Below are 26118 nucleotides of genomic sequence, written 5' to 3'. Positions count from 1 at the left end.
CACACTAAGTTTTGTTTTGGGTTAACATGTGAAAAGCCATCCATAAGATATGGTTTATAGCTTAGCAGTCTGTGCATTACCAGACTGACACATTTAATAAACCATGACTTACAATGAATGTGAACCAATCTGAAAACTGCAGTTCAATTTAATAGGTATAGCCTTCTCTTCAGTCAATTCTTATTTTCCATTATTTATTTTCTCCTGTCTTTAATCTCTGTGTAACAAGAACCCAGAGAAGGACATGGAACAGAACAGGAAAACACAAAGTACACAACAGGAATGCTCAGCTGTCCCCCCCAGTATTAACTGTGTCTTAAGAAAGCTGTTTTGCTAGATAAAAAATTAATTTCTGACACATAATGAGTTTCCCTTCATTTTACCTGTAGTAATACAGAAATATGTCTCATGTGGAGACACATGGTGGATCCGGTGGTGTTTCCGTGGCAGGATAATGTGCCAGTCCTGCAGAAAAATTACCCAGCGAGGAAGACCAAAGTAGGTATGAGACCACTTGTGAATCTGGTTGGTCAAGGTTGCAAATACAGACAGGGCAAAGACGTAGCACTCCCAAGGACATGTTTGATGTAACGTTTCTAAAAATAAAGAGAATATAGAATTTATTGCACTCTCACTGAACAACAGCTAAACCGTGTGTTACAATACAACTGCTTAATAAGTTCACGCTAATAACTAACTTTTGCATCAGAAGTAACACTGTACTCCAATTTGTATGACAGACAGAACTGTCTACTTTATTTGTTGTTTGCCCTTAACACTTTTATTTACTCCATATTTACGGTGAAAAACTTCATGAACCTTTTTTGGAAATGCACATTGAATTAACTCTATTGTCTTCAAAGGCCTGCTCACTACTCTTCAGAAGGCTGTGTCTAGTTTCCTCATGGATCTGCCGGGCCTGGGACTTACCTGGTGATAAAGAAGCTAATTTGTAGGCCATGTTTGCCAACGGAACCACTGTCAACATGCAGTTATCGCCATTGGTTTCTATGAAGTCATGCCTGGTAATTGCTGTTGGATCAATGTGATGTTCTCTGAAAGGCCTAATAAATGCCTGAAAGTAGTAAAAAGCAGGAAGTTGAAACTAGTTTTTAGCTCAGATGAGATCTGCGGACAAGCTAAACACTTAAATAAACAACACTTAAGTAAGATGCTTCAATATAAACAAGCATAGTTTAAGTTCACAAAACTCGCTGAGGCAAAATATGGTTTGTTCATTTGTGACTTAGCATGTTGTGCAAAGACAAGCAATGTAGTTTTGTTATGTTGATTCAACTATTACTTATTAAACTAGCCAGGCTAACCAGGGCTGAATGCTATGGGAAAACAGCCAAAAAATGACAATTTAGGTTTGTCTTACTTTAAATATTATTTAAAATAATAAAAACAACCTCTTTTATTGATGATGGATGGTTCACATATCACAACTGGATCAGATGATGGGATGTATGTACAGAGAAGGCCAGGACCCAGGTATGGATGGAATGGACATGACAGTGAGGAATATGAATTCTGATAAAACATTTTATCTTGTCTTCATTTCTTTGCCATAAGCAGCCTTGCCCCTTCCTGTCTTCTCTCTCTCTACAGAAGGAGGGGGGTCACAGGGGAGCGGGGGTGCTGCCTCAGACAAAGTTAAAACTGCTTTTACTTTTCTCTGAGGGAGAGGGGATCGCGGGGGTTCTGCTTTGAGCTGCTCTGCAATAGGAAAGGGGTTGGAACTGCACGTTCTTAGCGAGGCAGAAGTTAGCACCTTAAACCACTAGCCAGGATGTTAGGAACAAGAATAGCCTGCTTATAAGAAAACCCCCAAAAACCACATAGCTGGCACGTGAAACTAGGACACTTTGCAAGATACCCGTGACCTGGGGTGAAAAACAGATGACCCAACATTTAGTTATGTAGGGGGCTGAGATCCAAATAACCAATCAATATTATCTGTTATGCATGCATTATTAGGGGAAGGGCAAAGGGCTGAATGCGACCACCCCTTGACTATAAAAATTGCTGAAGGGTTGTAATGGAGGCCTTTGGTTATCTTTTGAACCAGGGTCCTTATATCTTGGTACCAAAATAGAAGTATATTGTATCACGCCTTGTGTCCGGTGACTTATCGGTTTTGACAACAAGCAAAAGCCCAGTTTTGGGGACATCACAACGAAAAGGTTAGTGAATACACTTTCTTTTCTTCCCTTTGTGCTTGCATTTCCATCCTTGACTTACAGGTTTACTGTGAGATTATGTTATAAATCATCATTAATCTCCAAGACCACGGTTTGCTTAACTTTGGTTAACTCAATAAGATGCAATTATCTGGTTTTACTATAACATGCTATGTCACAAATTGCAATTTATGTCAATTATAGTTTAGCATGATTTATCTAGTCTAAGGCACATTATGGTTTAGCTCAGTATGTGAATCCCAGTAGAGGGTTTTCATCAACCATTATTTCTCTTAAGTATATTGAACTAATAAGCTCAACTAGTAAGTTCATCACACACACACATGAAAAAAAAATCAGACCTTTCCAACTACTGGCAGATCTACCGATCCCCAAGTATCTGCTCCCCAGTGCACTAAACCGGATACAAAGTCAGCAGTAATGACTCCTGCAACTTTAAGAGACAAGGGCGGGGAGGGATAAAGAGGAAAGTGAATTATTAGACATTTGGAGCAATACAAAGATAGTGATTTTTTTAAAGAATGTCGATAAAAGAGGTACTATTTTGACAGATACTTAACAGCCAGTAATGGTGATGCTTTTCCAAAATAGCGTCATAATAAGCCATTCAAACAGCTAGCAGACCTCGACAATCTTATAGAATACCGTATAGGCTTAGAAGCGTAGGAAGAGTAGTCTAATCAGTAGTTGTAGGGGAGATCACCAAGGATTATCAGGATAATGGGCTAGACTGAAAAGCTAAAATGATGTCCTAGAACAGGGGGGTCAAACTCATGTCGTCACAGCGGCATCACATGACGTATCGGGACTTTTTCCCCCTCACTAAATGGGCGTGGGCCACATCTGGCCCATGGGCCGGGAGTTTAACAGCCCTACCCTAGAAGATGACAATGGCAAGGCCCTTCTATATTGACAAGAAAATCACATGTCTATAAGGTCCCCAACTGTCAAACTAGAATCAAAGAATAGCTTAATTTTGATCACTATAAACCATGTGTATTTTCAAAGTCCAAATCTAGTCAATTAAAATACTGTACCATCAAAATACTGCACCAATAACCATTCATAAGTATAAATAAGCATTTCCAAAATGCCACACACTTACATGCTTATTTTTCATTGTCCTTACAGTACAGTAAACTATACATTAAAGTCTCCTCTGAGCTGGGATCTTGGTACTTCAGAGACAAGTTGTCATTGTGGCAACAACACTGAAATAATCTCCCATTGCCTTTTTCTAGGATATTTTTTGTCTTCTACCTATTCAGGTTCTAGGATATACCGTGTTTCTCCAGCAATACGGCCTCCCCCAATAGGAAGTCCCAGCATGTTTTATAGGCATAAAATCATATTAAGCCCCTCCCCCCAAATTAAGGCCTATATTAAACATGCGAAATGAGGGGGAATGGCGGGGGGGGGGGGTTGCCGTTAGGAAGTGCTTTTGTTGCATATCTGGATAAGGTGCTGCCTGCATTGACTTCGGCTTTGGTGGGGCACTTCGTATCGGGAGACCTTCCACCACTGTTGCTTTCCCTTCTCCCTGTGCTGCCGCAGCGATTAGAGCAATGCCGTGGCATTTGGTGCAGCCAGCCAGGGCTCCTCCCTGCAACCGGAGCCTGACGGAGACACTCGGCTTCAGGCGCTCCTGTCGCCGCCTTCCCTTCGCCTTCGAAGGCAAAGCCAATTCTTTTAAAAACGATGCCCTACTATCAGTACGACAAAGCCTCCCCTGCCCGAGAGGGCAGCCCAACCCCATGTGGGGAGGCGAATCTCCCAGGGCCGCAGCGCAGGATGGGCCCACCCCAGGAGCAGTGCCTAGCCGCCGTCCCTGCCTGGTGCCGGGCAGAGCATGAAGAGCTTCACCTGGGGCGCCCAGCGCAGCTGACAGGTGGGCCCTCCTGCCCCGCAGTGGAACTCTCGCCAAGGCAGTAAGCGCCTCCCCGCGCTATCACTGCCTCGGGCGGCCTCTCCCGGTGGCCCCTTCGGGTTCAGGCTGGAGGGACTTGGGAAGGAAGCCAAGCTCGGGGCGGCCCGGCTCTTTCATTTGGCAGGTGGGCACGTACCCGCGGCTTGCTTTCCCGGCTCTGCCCAGCCCGCCCAGCTCTGGCATGGCCCTGGCGGGATGAGTGGAGGGCCCGGTGGGAAGGTGCTCACTGCCTTGGCGAGAGCTCTGCCGCCGGGCAGCAGGGCCTGCCTGTCAGCTGCGCTGGGTGCCCCAGGCGAAGCTCTTTACGCTCTCCCGGTGCCAGGCAGGGATGGCGGCTGGGTGCTTCTCCCAGGGTGGGGCGATCCTGTGCTGTGGCCCGGGGAGATTCACCTCCCCACGTGGGGTTGGGCTGTCCTCTCGGGCAGGGGCAGGAAGGAGCCCTGGCTGGCTGTGCGTGGCTGTGCCAAATGCCGCAGCATTGCACTAAATGCCGCGGCAGCACGGGGAGAAGGGAAAGCAACGGTGGCAGAAGGTCTCCCAATACGAAGTGCCCCACCAACGCTGAAGTCAACATCCAAGCCGTTGCCGCCCGCCTGCCCAAGGATGCAAGGGGGAGAATTAAGTCACCCCCGAAAAGACGGCCTAGCCGTTTTTTCGGGGGTCAAAAAAAATTAAGGCCTGGCCTTGTGAGAAACACGGTATTTTGAATTGGTCCATATTTCCTTCACAGGCAAAATGATAAATAACAGGTTTGATCTTGCTAGGAGTGACAGACTTCTGCCAAACAATGCAGTAGTTAAAAAGAAGATTCATTAAATCAATGACTAAATAATTTAGGTCTGACTAAAATACATGGTTTGTTGAAAAAGCGTACTATGCAGGAAATAAATCACTGAGCTATTGGGAGGTATTGAAATGTGGTATTAATTGAATCGGGCCACCCATTATCAAACAAGATGATTAACAATTGCTAGGTTTATCTCAAGGAGGATCTTAAAAACTTTTAAAAGCACTTATCCTGCCCTTAGTATGTATACATACATTATACAGAACCTCTTCCAAATGAAAGCATGTAAGTCTTCAAGAACAAAGTAGCACAGTGTTCATTTTGAACTATGCAGCAGTGTTTCATCATCTTGGCAATCTGAAGGTGAGTGGGCTTTAATTTCCAGAATTCCCCAGCAACCATAGCAGTGCCTATGACCAAAGGGCTGGAGCTCATGTGATTCCCCAAGTAGCTGATTTATACTGTGATCTAGCCCAAGAATTCTACAATACTAATGTAATTCTTTGCTTTTTAAGGACAATTTGTCAGATTTTGATCAGAGAATAGAAACCAGAATAGTCTAAAGTTTTAAGCAGGTCATTTGACTCAAAATAGGATTTATTAAATGGCTCTATCAGGAAAAAGAAGGGAGGGTTACAAAATAAAAGTACAATGTGGAAAGGAATCTTTTGTTTCAGCTTCTGTAAGATACCAGGCTGCCCTTTATCATTTCTTTGTGTCTCTGTGTGTGTTGAAGTCTTGAAGTCCAGATTACAAATGATCACTATGCAGCTATTTGCTTCAAAAGTCATAAACAGCCATCAGCCATCTTCATATTGTAGAATTATTTTGTTACTAAAAATTTGAAAACTAAATAGAACCACAGATTGGTCAGCAAACACATCACTTTTAAAATAAAATAAAGTGCTCTAGTCCAGGGGTGTCCAACTTTGGCAACTTTTAGTCATGCAGACGTCAACTATCCATGTTGGCTAGGAATTCTGGGAGTTGAAGTCTACAAGTCATAAAGTTGCCAAAGTTGGACAGCCCTGGACTAGTCATTATGAAACTTACTCTTCCTAGCAGCTCAACTCATCTCAAGAAGGAAGCAGGTGTTACTGGAAAGTTCCTTGTAGGCTGACAGATGCATAGCAATGGGTGGATTTTAAAATGTCACTACTCAAAGATATAATTTCCTGCCTTCACATAATTAATTGTCCATTTAGTTTGGGCCTAATACAGTGTGAAGACTCTAGATTTTGTTTTCAATTTCAGAAATGAAAAAATACAAACATGGCTTTTGATCAAAATTTTCTCTTCCATTAGGCTACTTAACTGGGGCATAGGAAAGATGATTATTCCCCAATTAGCAAAACTCCAGATTAGGGAAAGAGGCAAGGCGATAAGAGGTTACTTGTAGCTATATACAGCGTTTACTTTAGCAATCCGAAGAAATGAATACCACAAGTTGGACTGCTTCCTTATAAAGCCCAGCAGACCTGGTTAACTCCCCACTCCCATTGAAGGGGGCCACTGCATCTAAAGCAGACCTTGTGAACCAAACTTTTATAGGTCCTTTGATTCCCATCACAAGAAGGGGATGCACAAATACAAATATATAGAAAATAATTTCCTCACAGAATCGTATCAGACTGAATACTTTTTTCTCAATCTAAAATGATTCTGAAGGACAAAGCATATAATAGTTTTGAATGCTTTGAGTAAAAGATGAAGTGTAAACATGGGCTTCAAAACCAGGATTGGGGCTCAAACATGCTTGAAAAAGAAGATATATGACATTGGCTGCAAATATGATTTTATTAGAGCAGATTTTTTCCCCTGACTATAAATGCCACATACTTCTTTTGTTAGGTTTTGATTTATGGTTTCATGTGTCACTATTTGTCGAAGCCTTGCATGTAGTTAGGTGATGTAAAAATGGAAAGAGATTACAAAATCTCGGAATCCACTCTAATAAGCTTTCTGCAGAGCAGTTCAGGTGACTATGAAATCCTGCAATCAGATATTAGCAAACATAAACAAAGTCAACAGAACCCAGGATGCCAAAATGGAATTATGACACAATTTGGTTTGGTCAGTCATATTCTCACCAATTACGGTAGTTCTGGGAACTACACCTGAAGTATAGGATTCCAGATTCCTGTCGCTTGCTAACGCTTGTGGAAATATTTAAGTGCTACGTGAGAAAACATTCCAGAAGTATGCCAAAGCTACCATCAATCTTTGAAGGGAAGACAGGAAAATGAAGTTGGGGGTCGCAGGAGCTTTAGTCTAATTTATTTTGGCAGCACATGGCTGGGAAAGGTTACACCCCAAAACTGGGAAGAGACAGACGACTTTCCAGATGACTGGAAAGGGTAAAAACAGCTATGTTATCAGGCAGGAGCAAAGTCAGGAATGAGGCCACCACACTCATAAAAGCTGAGTAGGGGACGAAGTTACAGGAACATATCTTGTTCTAAACAAGACACCTCCTGCTTTCTAAATCCTCTTCCGGATTAAGCCTCTGCTTTTAGTCCTGCCTGCTTGGAATGTATTGCAACATCAATTCCAGTAGCCTCTGAAAAACAGAAGCTCTAGGCAAGCTACCTACAGAGCAGCACATGCTAAATTCTGAAGATGTCATAAATGCTTCACCTTTCTGTGGAGGAACAGAAAGGAATGGAGTTCTTTGAGTGCTGATCTGGTATGGCACATCAGAAAGCAGCTGAGTACCAAAGTGTCTGCACTGTTCTCAAAAGATAATTCTTGAAATTTGTCCAAATACAGGTAGTCCTCTACTTACGACCACTATTAAGCCCATCTTAAGTCACCTTTTTTCATTGCTGTTGAATGGCCACTAAATGAACTATTGTAAGTCAAGGACTACCTGTATCAACTGTACGTCTTTTTACAATAGAAAATCCAATCTAGCAAGATTTCTAGAACACTGATCACCAGCTTTCACCCTCACTTCCATCATTCTTCTACTGTGTTGAGTCCTCTGCCAAAAATCTTGAAAGTCATTTATGCTTGAAAAAGAATATGAATGGGAAGCAATTTCTCCCATGGATGCTTTCCCTCTCCAAGGATTTGTGTTTCCTAGCTGTCCACTATCCTTGCATGAGTTAAAAAGAAACAAGAGTCATGCCAAGATGAGCCCTGAATGGGAGTCACAAACCCTATTTGGAACCAAATACTCCCCAAACATTTACTGTGTGGGGCAAAATAAATCTGTGTACTGATGGTGAATTGGTGTTTTAAGGTTTTGATGAGCAGGATAGATTATAGAAAGAAAAGTGATACAACATAACTTTTAGAAAGAGGTGAAAATATATTTGTACTTATAACTACTGTGTAGACTATCGGAAACCACTTCTTTTATATCTTTTTTCTTTTCTATTTTTCTTCAACTTTTTTTCTTTTCTTGCACTTTTTTTGCTTTTTCTTTGATTTCTTTGATTTTCTTCTTCCTATGTATTTAATTTATAAAATTAAATTGCAAAAACTAAGAAAAGCAATTCAGAACAAGCGTAGAGGAAAGTTAAGCTCAAAAATTTTGTTTTTGCATGACAATGCCCGACCACACACAGCAAATCGCACTCGAGAAGTCCTGAATGCTTTCAAGTGGGAGATTTTTCCTCATCCGCCCTACAGCCCCGATCTTGCACTAAGCGACTACCACTTGTTTCTGAGGATGAAGACCTGGCTTGGAACACAGCACTTGGACGACGACACGGAACTGTGGGCAGGCGTGACTGACTGGCTCAAATCTCAGGCAGCTGAATTTTATGACAATGGAATTACAAAGCTTGTTCACCGCTATGATAAGTGCCTCAATTTGTTCGGTGAATATGTTGAAAAGTAGTATTTAAGTGTCACTTTCAAGTGTATATAATAAAAAAATTTTCCTACACTTTGTTTTTTTTCTATCGCAAAACGTAATCTATTTTGTGGACAGCCCTCGTATAAAAATTGATTCTATGGCTCTTATTTGTATTAGGCACAGATTCAGTACAACAGCTAAAATATATGCCCCACTTGAGTTGAAGACTTTGTAATTGAGTGCATGAAAACTTTAATTATATATTTTCTCAAAACCAATGGAGTATTGAAAATGAATGCAGATATAACATTTTATTGTAAGAACTGGAACACACAAACTTATCAATAGATCTCTTTGTTAAACTATGGTTCCTCTGAAGCATTTATAATTTATAAATACTTGTACAAGGAAAATATAATTCTGCCATTACAATGTCTATTACTGCATCAGGTGTTTAAGTACATAATCTTAGCTTCTAGGAACAGGATGAACAGAGACAATTAAAAGGAAATACCTGGAAGTTACTGTTCTTACTTTTTTGGCACAATGTAGTTGAAAATTAGGGAATTTGCGCAACAGTGCAGTACAGTGCCAGGTCCACCATCTTGCTCTAGGGTACTGCCTTTGTGCTGAGGGGAGAGGTGGATGGAAATGGTGTGCTTGGGATTTTTCTGCTTCTGCTGTTTGGGAACTAGGGAATTCCCAAGACGGAATGGACTCCTTCCGATTAGTTTTTACCAGGCCAGGGGAGTTGGGATTGGGAAACAGGAAGAATTACTTTGTGCTTTGCATGGGGACTTCAGATTCCGCCTGACTTCATCCAATTTCTCTCAGTAAAAAAATTTTTTTAGTCAACTCAATAGATTTAAGGGTCTTGCTTTCCTGAGGGGCCGATTGGGACAGGTTTGACATACAGATAGTCCACAATCGAGATCAAAATGTATGTTGCTAAGGAAGATGTATCTTAAATGAATTGTGTCCCATTTTATGACCTTTCTTCCCACAGTTGTTTAGTGCAGTTGTTAAGTTAGTAATACAGTTGTTAAGTGAATTTGGCTTCCCCACTGACTTTGCTTGTCAGAAGGTTACAAAAGGTGATCACATGACCCTGGGACAGTGCAACCGTCATAAGTATGGGTCAGCTGACGAATGTCTGAATTTTGATCATGTGACCATGGGGATGCTGCAACAATCATAAGTATGAAAAATGGTCGTAAGTCACTTTTTTCCAGTGCCGTTGTAACTTTGAATGGTCGTTAAATGAACTGTTGTGAGTCTAGGACTACCTGTACTGCAAACTGAGTTTCTGCACAATTTCATAGTGTGGGTGAAAAAGATTGTATTAAGTTACTAATAAAATGAATAGTTAATTGAGCCCCCAGGACAGAGAAATTAAACAAACGACATGAAGAACAAACAGCTTATCTCAGGAGCTTGGCACTTTGCTCAGGAGGCAGGTGCTTTTTTACTACCGTTTCATTTCAATATAACCTTTGAAATGCAAGCGGTGGCTTCTCTGAAGTTGTTAATATTTGCCACTTTATTACAACTATGGTAGATGAGGATAATTTCTCTTTCTTAATTTAAAATCTGGCTAATTCTAGCTAACAAATTCTTTCAGTTTTTCCGTTAAATATATCTATTCCCTCCAAGGGATTTTCAACTACTAAAACCAAACTTTCTCCAAATGCTCTGAAATTATATATCTCCCAGTAAAATTTTAATCTTGTGTTACATTTCTAGTAAGAACTTACAAAGCCAAAATGAACAATGGTGTAAAAATGGGCAATCTTGTTTTGTTCCTTTTTGTATTTCATAAGGTTTAGTCAATTCACTACTGACCATTATTTGTCCTGTTTGTGAGATATCTCTCTCTCCCATTTGAAGAAATGAGAACTAAAATATTAGCAAAAGTATGTGAATGGAAGATCAAAATGAACCTGAGAAAAAAGTAAAATATCTGTGTCCATATCCTACATAACTTTTTTGTTATTTCAGAAAACTTGTAGAATGAAATTAAGAAAGATTTATTAATGTGGGAAATGTTGCAACATATATACAGAAGCCTGATGATGGCAGATGAGATTCTGCCGAAACATTGCTACAACTTTAAAAGCAGTTACAATGACGTGGGAAAATACCGGAACAAAGCTGAATAACATATATCTATCTATCTATCTATATTCTAATAAAGATGAATATATGACCTAGAAGGATGTCTCTATTTTGAACAATTTCAGTTTTGAAAACTGATGCACATTTTAAATAATGGCAAAAAGACTTATCCAAATGTGTACAGCAGGGCAGGAACCCAAGGGTTAAATATAAAACTCCCAGGGCAAAAGAAAGAGAAGGGTTAGGACAGCCTAACATTAATTTGTACCTTTCAAGCCTGTTTGGTTTGGATGAAGCAATGGGTTCTGTTTGACAAATGATAGAATGTCAGAACTGAAAATCGTAACTTGAGATTTGGAATGGCATGGTTTAATGAGAAATTAAAATGAAGTCAAGAAAATAATTGACTGCAGAAGCACATATTTTTAAATGGTTTTCAGATGCAGTTTAAGGAAAGGTTCAATATGAATAAAAAAGCAAATGGAATTGACAAATATAAAATGGAATTGGAATTATGTACAAATTATGAATAGATAATAGGAAAATATATACATTTTTGTTAAGATTTGGGAGGTAAATAGATTAAAGATAGCATAACAAAAAGGGCTACTAAATTTGGATATAAAATAGAGATGTATATCTGAGGCAGAATGTGACTAACAGCTATTAAATTCAAACTGTGTCATAATTTAGGAGAAAATTTCTTTTATGTACAACAATAGAAAAAATAATGAAATTCCCACAGTGCAGGAATGAATTGTGAAAATGTTAGAATCTGCAGAAATGGAAAACCGACCTTCTAGTTCAAATAACAAACTTTTTTTTAATTGTAAAAGGTTATATGGATTTTTTTGCTGAAAGAAAAAAAAATCAATTGATGACTAAATAAAGAGGCGAAGAGTTGGAAAATACTTACAAAAGGAAAAGGGACAATAATAATGTAATTATCTGTTGAAAGGAAGCTCAAATAAATCTGTACATTTCTTAAATTTGGACTTTTTCTTTTTCCTTTCCTTTCCTTTTCTATGAAAAAATCAGTATATATTTAAAATAGGGTAATTTTTTTTCCTGCTTCCCACACTATACTAAACAGGTATTCACATTTTTAAAACTATGCATGTTTAATTTAGCAATCATTTGTACTTCTGAGCAATTAAGTAATTTATAAGTCCTTGTTACTTCCAAAACTCATCTGAACAAAAATCCTCTTTTTATTGTTTAAGTTTGAGCTTAAGTTTGAGGATAATCTAAAGAACCACTTTAAGTCAGACAAGACCAGATACCAAGTGCTGCTCCTAGGTGACTTGATTTGAGATGGACTGCGTGTATATAAGCAAATGATTTACCAGAACTGGTGTGACATTTCTCTGAAAGTGTTCCATCTTGGATGACAACATCCTACTCAATAGTTTGCTCAGATAGAACAGAAATAAGGTAATGATAAACCAGGCCTGTATCTGTAAAATGTTCAGATACAGAAGTTTTATATTTCAATATAAAGCAAGATTTTAACTATATTTCCATGTTCAATTTATTTGACTCTATAAAATATACAAATAGTTAAAATAAAGTTAAATAGTTAAAATTAAATTAAATAAAAATCAGATCATAGAAGTTTAAGATTTTCTTTAGCTTGTATATCCTTCTCAAAGATACTCTTGGCTTTGGGCAAATTATAACTTGGAAGAAGCTTCCAGTCAATTTTAAAGCAAACTGCATTATCTTTGGGTTTTTTTTATAAGAATTGTGTTGTTTCTGTAGTACAAAACTCTTAGTTGGAGCAAATCTAGATCTCCTTGGCTAGGTCTATGGAACAACCCATTTGTCTTGGCCTTAGATTCAGATTAAAAAGAAAGACCGAGGCATTCCGTTCAAGAGGAAAAATTAATCCACTCTGAGTAACAAATAGAACTGAGATCCCATTTTACATAGAAATATTTATGAGTGGCTGCCAATGATTATAAAGTCTTAAAAGTTTATTAAGTTATTCTGAAGATATTATTGAAGGGTATGGAATAAATACTGTATATTAGATGAACAAATCTTCACCTTCCGTTTTTCATTTCCTTTATATAGGACAACACACATAGCTTTAATGTGGCATTTCTCCTAGAAATACTCTGGGGGCAAAATCCAATGTACTGGATCATATTGCTTTTACTTTATGCTTTTAAATATTATGCCTAATTAGGGCACTTTTGATTAAGTTTTTATCCATTTTTACCCTGCTGCTTATGTCAAGAGAAAGGAAACAACACAAATACAAGCACAATTCAGAATATAAATGGATAAAAGAACCATATAGATAAGCACAGAAATTACTCCCAAAATATGGCAACCTGCATAAAAACTAATGCATACTTACATATACCAACAATAATTGAGAAGGCATGCTCCAGTCTCAGGCAAAAGAGAAGTTTGTAGAAGTTGAAAGACATCAAGGAGAAACATAAGATGACACTAATCCATTCCTGAAGCCTTTTCCCTGTAATAATAATAATAATCATCACCATCATCATCACCACCATCATCATAATTTAAAGCATGGTACTTTTTGCTCTGCTTGTATTAAAACAGTGACATTTAACTAACACTTAATATGAAAGTCTTGGAGCAGGGGTGTCAAACCCGATTTCATTGAGGGCCGCATCAGGGTTATGTTTGACCTGGGGGAGGGGTGGACTGGGTGTGGCCAGGGTGGATGTGGATCACTTATGTTGGAGTGCCTGCGCCTGTGATTCCTAAGCTCCATTTTCAACTGCAACGGCTTCCTGCAACCCTCTGCCTGCAAAAATGGAGCACAGGAGGGCTGACCATTTTTGCTGCCAGAGGCACTGTGGGCTGGGGTCCTTTGCTATTTCCAGGGCAACTCTACTGGCCAGATCTAAGCACCCCACAGGCCAGATCCGACCCCGGGCCTTGAGTCTGACACCCCTGTCTTAAAGGAAAAGATACCAGGTAGTCCTCAATACAAGCCATGAGGATTGCTAAGGGAGGCAAGACCACAATCACTTTGCTTATTCACCTTTGTCTCCTCGATGGCTACATGGCTTGGGCCTGCCCTCCTTGCTTGTGAGCTACAGAGTTCTTCCAAAGGTAAGTCTGTGATAGGTGAGAGGGTTGGGAGGGTGTGGGACCCAGTGGAGTGGGAAGCAGGCCCAAGGCCTGTGGGACCCAGTGAAGAGGGTAGGGTGGGGAGGATAGGATAGGATAGGCAGGGGCCTACTGCAGCTTCCCTACAGTTGGTCATAATGACTACAGAGAACGGAGCAGTGACTGCAACTTTGAAACTGGATCATATATAGCTTTGGGGGAATCTATCATAAGGTCTACTGGTTGCTAAATGACCAGTTGTACATCAAGGTTTACCTGTACACCACTTCTCTTTCTGGCCTAAAATATTTCCTGCTGATTGCTTAAAAAGGGATGAGCAAGACTTTACCCTAATTTCTGTTAGAAATAGCTGGCAGGCACTTTTTCATGTAGGTATCTTCCATTAAAAGTTGTAGATGGTAAATAAAATTTGTCCTCTTAGTAATTTATTTCTGAATAAGCCCATTTTGGATTTATATGAATATTTAATTATATCCATATTTGAAATATTGTACTTGGCACATTATGTTTTACTTGAATAGGTCAAAAATACTCGTTTTTTTAAAAAGTTGGGTTAATGAAATGTAGGAATGATCTCAGCACTTGGATCAGTTTGGCTTCTGTGTGATCAAAATATTTTATCAAGCACTCCCATAATTCTGAATTCTCCTTGCTTATAAAACTATACAAAGACAACAACTTCAGCAAGCATAAATGCTAGCCTTATCTCAGGGAGAGGTACACACAGTTCTTCTGCCTACATCTTGCAGTATGTGACTATGTTTTCTCAAATGGAAAAAGAAAATTCAAAAGTAGTGGGTTTGTGGAAGCAGGTTGTGGAACCCACATAGCTCTAGTATGTAGGACAAAGCATAATTATTAGATTGACAATATGTTTTTAAAGTATATGTGAAATTATTATTATTCTAATTCAGTATTCATGACATCAAAGTTAACATTCTGCAGAGAAGCAATCACACCCTAAACAGAAGACTTTATATGTTAAAGTCCACAAGGAACAATTAAGATGTTCAAAACATCAGGGCACTTATATTTTACCTCCCAAAGGAAACTATGCTCAATCTCCTTGTGAAAGTAATCCTGCCATTTCAAGTCAAACACTAGTTCTGTACATATTAAGCAAGCATTGATTAAACTATAATTTACTGAATAAATTAACAGGGCTTACATAATACATTAAGTCATAAATCAAGATTTAAAATGCACAATGAACACAGTCATATAACATCCTAAATTAGAATCAATTAAATCAACTACACCTTACTGTGAAACTAAAGTTTCAGAATTGTTTATGTATAAGAATGAAGTTAACTGGAAAGTGCCTAGATTAATGTAATTTATAGTTAGTAACATGATTTGATGTTTGTTACAGTGGTGGGATTCAAAAACTTTTACTACCGGTTCTGTGGGCGTGGGCAGGTGATTTGGTGGGTGTGGCTTTTTTTGCACTCCCACCCCATTTTGGGGGCCTTCCTGACCTCAGGGGAGCCTCTGGGGGGCGTTTTTGCTCCCAGAAGGCTCACCTGGGGCTCAGGAAGAAAAAAAAAAACAGAGCATAGGAGGGGCACGCAGCACTCCTCTACACTCAGTTTTGGGGCCTTCCTGATTTCAGTTTGTATTATCGTTTATCATTGTAAAAATCCTTAATAAAAAGGATTTTTATTTAAAATTAAACGCATTCAGGAAAAGAATACATTACATAAAAAGAAATATGGAAGCACATTTGCTGTAAATCTACTTGAGATATATCTGTCAGTGCACCAAATATTTTTTTCATCCATACATCAGGCAAAACATTAACAAGATTATACAGGTTGCAAGGCCACACAGCTGACTTAGTGTCCTAAGGTGGGACTAGAACTCACTCTCCTGATTTCTAGCCTGGTGCCTTAATCACTGGACCAAACTGGCTCTCTTAACTTAAACTGTCTTGCTTAATAACATGCTAACTATAGGCCCAACACAGCCCTCCAAAAATTCAGACCTCATGGGCACTTCCTGCAGAAATTATAAATTAAATAGCATTTGGGGGTAATTAGAAATTCCAAATTAAATTGCCAACCTATTATAATGCTTTTACATTATTTATGATGTGATCATACTTTGAACATTGTATGGATCTTCTAAAGGGATCCCATCAAGGGTAAGAAACAGTACAGAAGGCAACAGTTACATTGATCAAGTGGCTCGAAACAGTGTTTCTCCATCTTAATCATTTTAAGGTCTCATGAGGTCTACAATTTCCAGAATTCCCCAGCCAACTGGAGAAGAATGGTCTATCTAGACCAGGGGTAGGGAAACTTGGCTCTTTTATCACTTATGGACTTCAACTCCCAGAATTCCTGAGTAAGCCATAAAAGGTTCCCCATCCCCAGCCTACTGGTTTTTCAGTTGTGGGGGAAATCAATTTTTGACTTGAATGGGACATATACAAATCTAATATACAAATGTATATGTCCTACATTTGTATATTAAACAGTCCCATTCCGGTCAAAAATTGATTTCCCCCACAACTAAAAAACCAGTAGGCCAATTCTGGGAGTTGAAGTCCATAAGTGATAAAAGAGCCAAGTTTCCCTACCTCTGGTCTAGAACTAAGTTTTTGTTTTTTTTTTAACAAATTTTATTCAGTTTTTCACATTAAAAACAAAAATCTCTTTTTAGTGGACAACATATTTCTGGGTCATCACCTTTACATACAAATATGACAGCAATTATACATTCATATATGCATACTTAATTCTATTATTACCTTTTCCATTCCAAATTTTCAGTAAGGAGAGAAACAAACACATTAATTCTAGCCTCTTTCATTAATCCCAATCGAAACATCTTTTTGTTTCATTTCAATTATTTCAAATATAATCCTTTAATATTTATTTTAAAAATAAATATAAACAATATGTGTTTGCCTAATAATAATAATAATAATAAAGTTACCAATGTCTCTCCTTGCTTTTAATAGTCTATATTAACTTATTAATTTAGCTGGTTCTTTAGTCTGTCATATTCCCTTTCCATTACACATTCTTTTTATGAATTCTAGATTAATACAAATTTTAACACCCCCCCCCAAAAAAAGTATAGGTAATTGCAGAAATATTCTTATTACCCCTTGTCACCCTGCAGAATCCCCTTTTTAATTCATCAACCATTATCTCTGAAAAAACAATTTCTTTTCAACATTTTACTATTTCTGTATTTCTTTATTTCATGCACCTGTTTCTTACTGCTTCTCCTCCCCCTCTTTTCCCCATATCTTTTCTCATTCCAGTTTATATCCCTCTCTTTCTTAATATCTTCCTTTCCCCTTTTCTGCTGGGTCTGTCTGCCTCTCCTGACTTCACAGGTATTCCCTCTTTTGATTGCCTTCTTAAGTCTCAACTTTTTAACTTTCCTTATTTCCCAACTTCTTTGTAGTGTTCTTTGTGTTAATTGTCTATTTAAAATGTCTTCTCCTTGAGTCGACTCCTCCTCCTCTGACGCTCTTTCTTCTTGTTCTTCAATCGCCATTTCCATTTTTTCTAACACAGAGCAAAGTGATTCGCCTCTTTCCTGTAGTAATTCTCATATTTTTAAGTTCCATTTTTAATTCCCGAAGAGATATCATCATTACATATTCATATTTCATGATCGTTAAAGTCCACAAAAAAACCACTTTTACTTTCCTTCTTTCTTCTTTCAATTTTCTAAAGTTCTCAGTTATTCCAGCCCAGGGTCTATACCAAAAACATCAATCAATCCCACAGTCAGTCTTTCCTTGCTTTTTTCTTTACTCTAGTTCTGCTTTCACTTTCTAAGATTCTTACTTTGTTTCAATATTTCTGTGATGTTATATCCACACAAGTTCATTCAGAAACAGGATGTTTTCCTTTTTGTTTGAGCTCAAGTTTTTGGCAAAAGGTGACACTCTCCATTATACAAAGTCTTCACCTTTTTCCCCTATTTTTTTTATTTAGGGTTTTTCGAACCTCAATATTCCAGCACAGTCCAGTCTCGAATTTGTAAACTCTATTATTATTATTATTTTTTGACAATCTTAAATCCAGCTTTATTTTATGCCTGTTTATTCCCAAAATATTTTAGTCCAATTTTGTTAAATCTTTAGTTCCAGCTTCTTCCTTTCCCAGTTTGAAGCCCCGGTTAGCTGTCAAAAATATTTTCATTTTTTCTCTCTGTCCCTTTGTAATTTCGCCGCTCACTTTTCTTTTCTTAAACATTCCATGTTACCTTAATCCTGGGGTACTTTTGTTTAGTTGTATTGCCCAGTTGTCCCGGTTCAGATGTTATCCACCTCTTTCTTCCCTCCTGCACAAATCTTAATCCAGCTGAGTCCTCTTCGGGGTGGCCATTTTAAACCACCGCTGCAGTTGTCTTTGGGGGGAAAAAGACCAAGCCCGGGGGGGGGAGATGTGGCTCCTCTCAACCTGGCTTGCAGCTTCCCCTTACTCCGCCGCCCCTCCAAGGCAGCTTCAGCCCCTAATCATAATAATTGGGGCTCTCCAACGAAAGAGCACGGACCATAGCCGCAGAGTTGCGATCTACCATCCGTCAACGAGGAGGCTCCGCCTTCTTCCCATCTAGAACTAAGTTTTGTATATGGAAATATTACAATTTGGATTCAGATATTTAAAAAATACTAATAAGGTAGGACATGCCGGAGGCATAACAGAATGATATATGGTATGAGGAAAATAAGTCAATATTTCCTCTTTGGAATTTCTAGTGCTGAGTTTGGTTGTTTCCTTGCAGACATTTCATTACCTAATTAGTGGGAGCATTATTTTCTTCATGATAATCAAAAAGCTAAAAAGAAAACAACGTTCCCACCAATACTGATATGAAAGCCACTGTATATAAACAGAGAGCAAACCCAACTCCCTCTAGTCCTGAAGATGTTACCTAGTTGTGTAATGAAACATTTGCAAGAAAACAACCAAGGACAGAGAGCACCAAGTACTCCACAGTAGAACACTGAACTACAAATAGTTTATTCTATTAGTACCAATATTTCTCTTTCACACTGTAATGTTAGAACCTGAGGATTTCTAATGAAGTTAATGGTAGTTTAGAGCTGTTAAAATTAAATATATTTCAAACCTCCCAAAACGTCCCACTGCCAATGATTCATTCACACATCTGTCTTTGGATTTTGCACGAGGCCAAGTAGTAATAAGAGATTTTACATGTGAGCATTGTTATGTGAAGCCTTAAGTAAGAGAACAAAAACTCTTTGTATAAAAACCAAAAATGTCCCAGAGGATATTTTTGACAAAGCAGTTTACTGAATCCTCAATTAACAGTAAAATATGTTATCTTTTTCATCAGAGCTGTTTGTGGAGCAATCAAAAACACAAGACATGCCACTGTAGCTTCTCAACCGACCACCTTCTGTATCTGTTAAAGACTATCACTCCTATAGTCTTAGACTACTGGGACAATGCTGGATTATGGACCTGAATTTTAAACTTTTGAAGAATGCCAAATTGACATGAAAGGCTATGTTAAGAGTTAAGAATGTGATTCTGCTCTAAACATCTGTATTCCAAAGCATACTTTATGACTGGGGAGCTCTGCAATATTTTATGACTTGCCAGGTGACCAAATACATCAAACAGCTTCTATGGTGTTTCTGAATTGAATAAACTGCAAACAGATAAGGTTGTCTTACACACTGAAATTAAGTTCAAACTTGAAAAATTGCTACTTAAACACTGAACATTTACCAGTTAAGACAAGGAACTAATAAACCAGATTAAACCAAGCAGTTCAGCTGATACTTTGCATGAATAAGCTTCATTCATTGGTATGTAGGATGACTGGGGTGTTACCTTTCAAAGCAGAGAGAAAAGCAATTCAAAAATCACACATGCACTCCATGTGGAAACACATGCTATATCCTGAATGAAGGAGAGAGCCAACATTTTTATAGCATTAGGTGTCAGGTCAAGTATCAAATGAAAAGACTTAAGGGCGACATTTTACAATCCATTTTTACAGTACTTGTAGTACAAGATTCATAATCCTTGCTTGATTCAGATCCCATCCACCAATTTGATTTTTGTTTCTGGCTTTCTATTTTTAAACCCTGTAGAGAACAGAAAAGGCTATCTCTGAAGTTTTCCAGATTTCTATATTACATGCCTGCCAAACCTTCATTATCTTAAAATGCTTATTCAAGCCTTTGGAAAGGAGAAAAGGACGAAATCTATCTTTGAATGGATCCAAACAAGATTTTGAATATGCATGCTTATTATTATTATTAGCTACTACTAGCCCTACTGTAAGGGACGCAGTGGCTCAGACTCTGAGCTTGTTCATCAGAAGTTGGCAGTTCAGCGGTTTGAATCCCTAGCGTCACGTAACAGAGTGGGCTCCCGTTACTTGTCCCAGCTTCTGCCAACCTAGCAGTTCGAAAGCATGTAAAAATGCAAGTAGAAAAATAGGGACCACTTTGGTGGGAAGGTAACAGCATTCCGTGTCCTTCGGCATTTAGTCGTGCTGGCCACATGACCACGGAGACGTCTTCAGACAGCGCTGGCTCTTCAGCTTAGAAACAGAGAAGAGCACCACCCCTAGAGCCAGAAACAACGAGCACACATGTGCGGGGGAGACTTTACCTAGCCCTACTATATCTTATGCCACATATTGATAACTCCCCAAAAGGTTAATTTTTCTGACCCAGTGATATAATCTGAATCAAGGATAACTCTGGACAATGTCACCCCAGAGATTTACCCTGCTTCTACTTTAGCCTTCTTCAAAAAGGTCTTTAAAATCTGGCATTTATCCCAGACTATCCCAGATATTGAATTAGATTGGATGGATGGCTCCCTGTGGGAATGATGTATGATTGAGATGTTGGTTTTATTCTTTTTGAGCATTTACTATTTTTTCCTTTATTGTTGTGCTACATTATTTTTAATATTGTGTGCAACTTCAGAATTGCTGTGGAGTTGGATGACCTAGATTTTCTGTATCTCAGTTTCAACTATTACTTTATGTAGACTGGCCCTATTGAGGGTTGTCGTTCAAAACATTTGGAGGACACTCCAATTAATGCTCATTCATTAGATTATCATTTTTGTTAACTCAAGATGGCATATACACCCCTACCTCCTAGTTTCCTCACATCAACTCTGTGAGGTGGGTTGGGCTGAGACAAATTGATTGGCACAAAGTCATCCAGTTGGCTTTCATGCCTGAAGCATCACTAGAACCTAATCATAGCTGTGCAGTTTCTAGCCCAGCAAACTGGCTCTGAAACTGATAAGAATTTCCCAATAGAATCAGCACTCAGGTTTATGAGAAAAAGCATGCGGCCAGATGCAATGATTATGGCTGAATCAGATTATCAAATTGCATATATGATTGTTGTGCTGACAGAGAATTTTGAACCAGTAATTTTTCAGAAGGAAGACTACCCACATGCTCCTGTTTTTCTCATGCTAAACTGATACCAACTATGTATAATGTACTTTATATAACCCAGAAGAACTATATAAAAGAGTCAGTTGGCCTAATGGTTAAAGATGCTGGTTTAAAACAAGAAGAGAGTGGCATTAAAAATAGTTCAATGATTTTGACCTATTTTCTCTCAACCTTAGAAAGAAGATACCTGCAAATCACTTTCAAAATTTTATCCATCTGTCCACATAGTCATCAGGAGTCAAAATAGTATACAGCACAGATTATAGTATCAATTTCTGCCACAATCATTAAGGAAAACTTTTTGGGGACAGGAGAAGGAAGAAAAATATATTTACTTAAGAGATTCCCCCTCCCCCTTCCACTAATCATGTCCGTTTCTTGGAGACTGTCTAGACAAGTCCCTATAGTTTGCTTGGCAAGGCTTTTCGGAAGCAGTTGCCATTGTTTCCTTTCTAGGTTTGAACAAGGTTAACCCAAGGTCACCCAGCTGGCTTTGTGCCTAAGGCAGAGCTAGAACTCATGATCTCCTGGTTTCTAGCTTGATCTTTTAACTGCTCACCAAAAGAGAAATGATTGAGTTACTCAATTAATCTTGAAAGGCATACTGTACTATGCAAAGGCTAGAGTTGCATATAAATTGCATAAAATTTTAAAATGAATGGCATAATGTTTGAATAAAATGTGCAGCTTTTTGTAACCAACAAAAGCTGTTTGAAATAAAGCTAATACTCTACAACTGGTGTGTCAAACTTGCGGCCCATGGGCCAGATGTGCCATGCGCTAGACACACCCACCCCTGGTTTAGCAAAGGGAGAAAAAGTCACAATACAACACGTGACGCTTTGAGTTTGACACTCCTCTACAAACTATAATGCCCTGGATTTTGGACAAACCTTCAGAGAATCTACGGACAAAAACAGAGGGACTTAGATGACAATCATTTTATAACACATAGGATGTCCTGATTTGTACTAGGCCATGATTTCCAAATACACCCCAACTGATGACAAACAGAGACAATCATAAGATGACAATCTTATGACAATCTTATGTCAATTATAAGACATAAAGTAGAGTTTGCTTTTCCATTAGCAAGATGTATGAATCCATAGTACATAGATTAGCATGGCTATTTTGCTAGAAGTCATTTTGCCAACATGAGCATACTGCTTTAACTCTTAAGAGGGAAAACTGTCTTAAAGAGTTTGATTTCTAGTCAGATCATGAAGTTTTCTTGACAACAGCATGAAGGTGGATTTCCACTTTAATCTTGTGGTATGCTTTTGACTACTCCCTTGAAATTTTCAGCAATTTCCATTCCAGACAAGTAATAGGGTTCCACTTCGTACATTCATAAGGGGAAACCCAGAGTGCATTAAATAGGAAGCTGAAGACAAACCAAGCTCCTCCAAGTATTTTAACATGAGTTTTCTGATTTTGTAAGGACAACCTGAGATGCTCACCCATTACTGACTTGAAAAAGAAAAGAAATATTATCTGTACATTCTTAAACCAAATACCTGAACAAACAGGTTAAAACAAGAAGACAACAACTGTAGATGAGGCCCAGCCCTTATTTTATGTCCCATACCTTTTTATGTCCTCTTTTAAGACTAGATTTACTGCTTGGCCCAGGGCCGTAGCCAGCTTGCAGCTAAGGCAGCGTTAACTGAATTAAAAAGATCCTACTCTCCAGATTTACTAAATCTGATCCGGAAATGAGGAAGGGATCCTAACATATCCGACATCAGCTACTCAGCGCCACTTTTTTTTAAAGCCTGTGAACAAAGTCAACTGTTTTAAATCCTAACTTGCAGATTCAACTTGCAGATTCAACCCTTATAAAGGCTCATTCCGACGACCTGCCCGGGCAATGTGTTTCAAGGAGCCGTTCAAGTGCGCAATAATCCCAGGAGAGGCAGAGAAGGATGAACGAGATGGACGAACCGGGCCACTTTTCGTTAACAGCCTCGCATCACTATCCAGGGCCCACCGGGACGGGCGAGGGACCCTTTGAAAGTCTCTCCCACCCCCCGTCCCTCCTTACCGGGGGAATACAGTTCAGCCAGCTCCCGGGCTCCCGCGTGCTGGGGTCCCCACCGGGGACACGAGTCTTCGGCTGCTGCTGCTCTTGCTTCTCCTTCTTCCTGGGCAGTTGACGCAGCGGCCTCCGCTTCGGACGACGCCCTGGCCGGCTCTGAGCCGGCTCCAGCCGTCCGGAGCGGGGTGCACTCGGGCATAGTTCCGGCGCGGCCTCGCTCCCCTTCTTCGTCGGGCGGCTGTCGGGGAGCAGCCTCCCTCTGGAGCTCCGGCCCGGCCGCTCGCGCCCCAAGGCCAGGGGAGCCGCCTGCCGCCCGCCCACAGGGCAGGGACGAGGGCGGCGGCGGCGGCGGCGAGAGCAACATCGCGACACAACCCGCCCCACGGCCAGCCAGCTGGCACTCGCCTCTCGCCGCCCCTCAGTCCTGCCGAACGAGGCGTCAGGAAGAGTGACGCCGCTCCGGCAAGGAGCCGGCCAATCCGCGCGTGCTCGGCTCAGCCAATAAGCGCCCCAGCCTTACTGAGGCGAGCGCCCGAACCGTAGCCCATCGGTTCCGCCCACCTGGCTGGCGAAAGGGCGGTTTTTGCGCGCGACGCTGAGCGGGTCACGTAGGACCGCTCCGGGCCCGGCCGTGGGGCTCCCGTGAGGGTGGCTTGTGGTGGGCGGCGAGCGCATTAGATCCTGGACGTCTGCCGGGCTTCAGGGCGAGGCCGCGGCAAAATCGGGATGGAAAAATCTGAGCGCGTTGCCCTGTAGTCGTGCTTTGCATTTCATTTTGCACGGTGGTGTAGGGAACAAAAACCCTGCAAATGTTACTTGAGGGTGGAGGGGGGTGCCTTCCCTGGGAATTAATGAAGTTTATTCTTTACTTCTTCATTCAATAGATGTTTGTGGTCGCTGATCTGAAATGCAAACTCTGGACGGCTCATGATGGCAGTAAAATCCAGCACGGTAACTTATGACATCGAACATGTAAACAAGCTAAATACACTACTAACATGGGAAGCATCCTGCCCACACGCTTTTATCTTTCTTGGTGACTTCAATCTACCTCATATTGACTGGACCCTAAATGAATGTACAACTGAACCCATACACGCAACCTTCTACAATGCTGTTACAAATCTGGGACTGGAACAAGACTAAACAACTGCCTCGATCTCATCTTCTGTAATAGTTTGAATTTAATTTACGGAATACAAACTAAAGAACCCTTTTCCAGCAGTGACCACAATATGATTGATTTTTGTCTCAACATACGCTTACACAAAAATCAACACAATGATGTAATCCCCAGTTATAACTTCAAAAAAGGCAACTATGATCTTATAGACAATGATCTCTCATCCCTTGATTGGCAATCTCTATTCACTGGATGCAATACTGTTGAAGACCATTACAACATATTTTTACTTGAAGTCAAAAGAGTCATCAAACTATATGTACCAACAACAACTCCCCGCACCAAAAAAAAAAACAGATTACCCATAACAATAAGGAAGCTTCAATCCAAAAAGAGATCACTCTGGCGGAAAAACAAATCTGGTCACATTGCCAATTTCAAAAGCTGATACAAAAATTTATGCCACCAGATAAAGACTGAATGTACCAATTATCACATTAAACAAGAGGAAAACCTATGCACCAATTCCACCTGCGCTTTTTACAATTTTGTAAACAACAAGCTAAAAGACTCAAGGTCCATCCCACCCCTGATAAGACCTAATGGTAAAGACTGCAACAACGACACTATTAAAGCCAACATCTTTAACACATTCTTCGGCTCAGTATTTGTAAACAGCAATGGATCATGCCCAGTATTTCCTAGCCGAACCACAGACAACTACAGTGATCTAATACATATTGATTTTATAGAAGACAACGTTGAAACAACACTACACAATCTAAAACCATCTCTATCTATTGGACCGGATGGAATATGTGGCTACTTCTTTAAAAAGCTATCCACTGCCATAGCTAAACCTCTAAGCATAATCTTTGAAAAATCTTTCAGGACCAGCTCCTTGCCTAACCTATGGTCACAAGCCACAGTCATCCCCATCTTCAAAAAGGGAGACCCCAGCCTAGCTGAAAATTACAGACCAATCTCCTTATGCTGCATCTCCTGGAAAGTCATGGAATCAATTATTAACCAATCCATTATCCTCCACTTAGAGACAAACAACCTACTCTCCAATAAACAATTTGGTTTCAGGAAAAAACTATCCTGTAATCTGTAACTCTTACACTGCAAAAACATATGGACTACACAACTCGATCAGGGCAAAGCAATAGACATGATCTATATAGACTTCTGTAAAGCCTTTGATTCAGTGGTACACAACAAACTACTCTTAAAACTAAAATCTTACGGTATATCTGGACACTGCATAACTGGATAGTTCCTATCAAACAGACAACAAATGGTCAAAATTGGGAGCATCCTATCAAATTCTGTACCTGTCAACAGTGGTGTCCCCCAAGGCAGTGTTCTAGGACCAAGTCTCTTCATACTCTACATAAATGACCTCTGTGAACATATTAAGAGCAACTGCATTCTCTTTGTTGATGATATAAAGCTATTCAACATCACAGACGATACTGATACCCTTCAAAAAGACCTCGACTATGTATCAGAATGGTCAAACAAATGGCAACTTCAAATCTCAACAAATAAATGCTCTGTCTTACATA

At 39.7% G+C, this 26118-nt stretch overlaps 1 protein-coding gene and 1 long non-coding RNA gene across 2 annotated transcripts in view; one reads left to right on the top strand and one right to left on the bottom strand.

Annotated features, from left to right (window-relative positions):
* The window catches only part of PEDS1 (plasmanylethanolamine desaturase 1), a 27580-nt gene extending 1462 nt beyond the window's left edge, over positions 1-26118 (bottom strand). The window contains exons 1-5 of the mRNA XM_087929004.1: positions 23431-26118; positions 13204-13323; positions 2546-2637; positions 931-1075; positions 384-596 (exon numbers count right to left, since the gene is read on the bottom strand). Coding sequence (XP_087785130.1) covers positions 384-596; positions 931-1075; positions 2546-2637; positions 13204-13323; positions 23431-23788 — 928 coding nt within the window. The 5' untranslated portion in view covers positions 23789-26118. The remainder of the gene's footprint in view (positions 1-383; positions 597-930; positions 1076-2545; positions 2638-13203; positions 13324-23430) is intronic.
* On the top strand, positions 1075-11763 carry LOC148126026 (uncharacterized). Its single transcript, XR_015742695.1, has 3 exons — positions 1075-1621; positions 1684-2186; positions 8411-11763. It is a non-coding gene; the product is annotated as an uncharacterized LOC148126026 (long non-coding RNA).

This window comes from Pseudonaja textilis, chromosome 3 (genome assembly GCF_049901715.1).
Source record: "Pseudonaja textilis isolate UNSWEBS1 chromosome 3, rPseTex1.2, whole genome shotgun sequence".
Taxonomy (NCBI): Eukaryota; Metazoa; Chordata; class Lepidosauria; order Squamata; family Elapidae; genus Pseudonaja; species Pseudonaja textilis.
The sequence above is the reverse complement of the archived record's forward strand: the minus strand, read 5'-3'. Positions and strand labels throughout refer to the sequence as shown.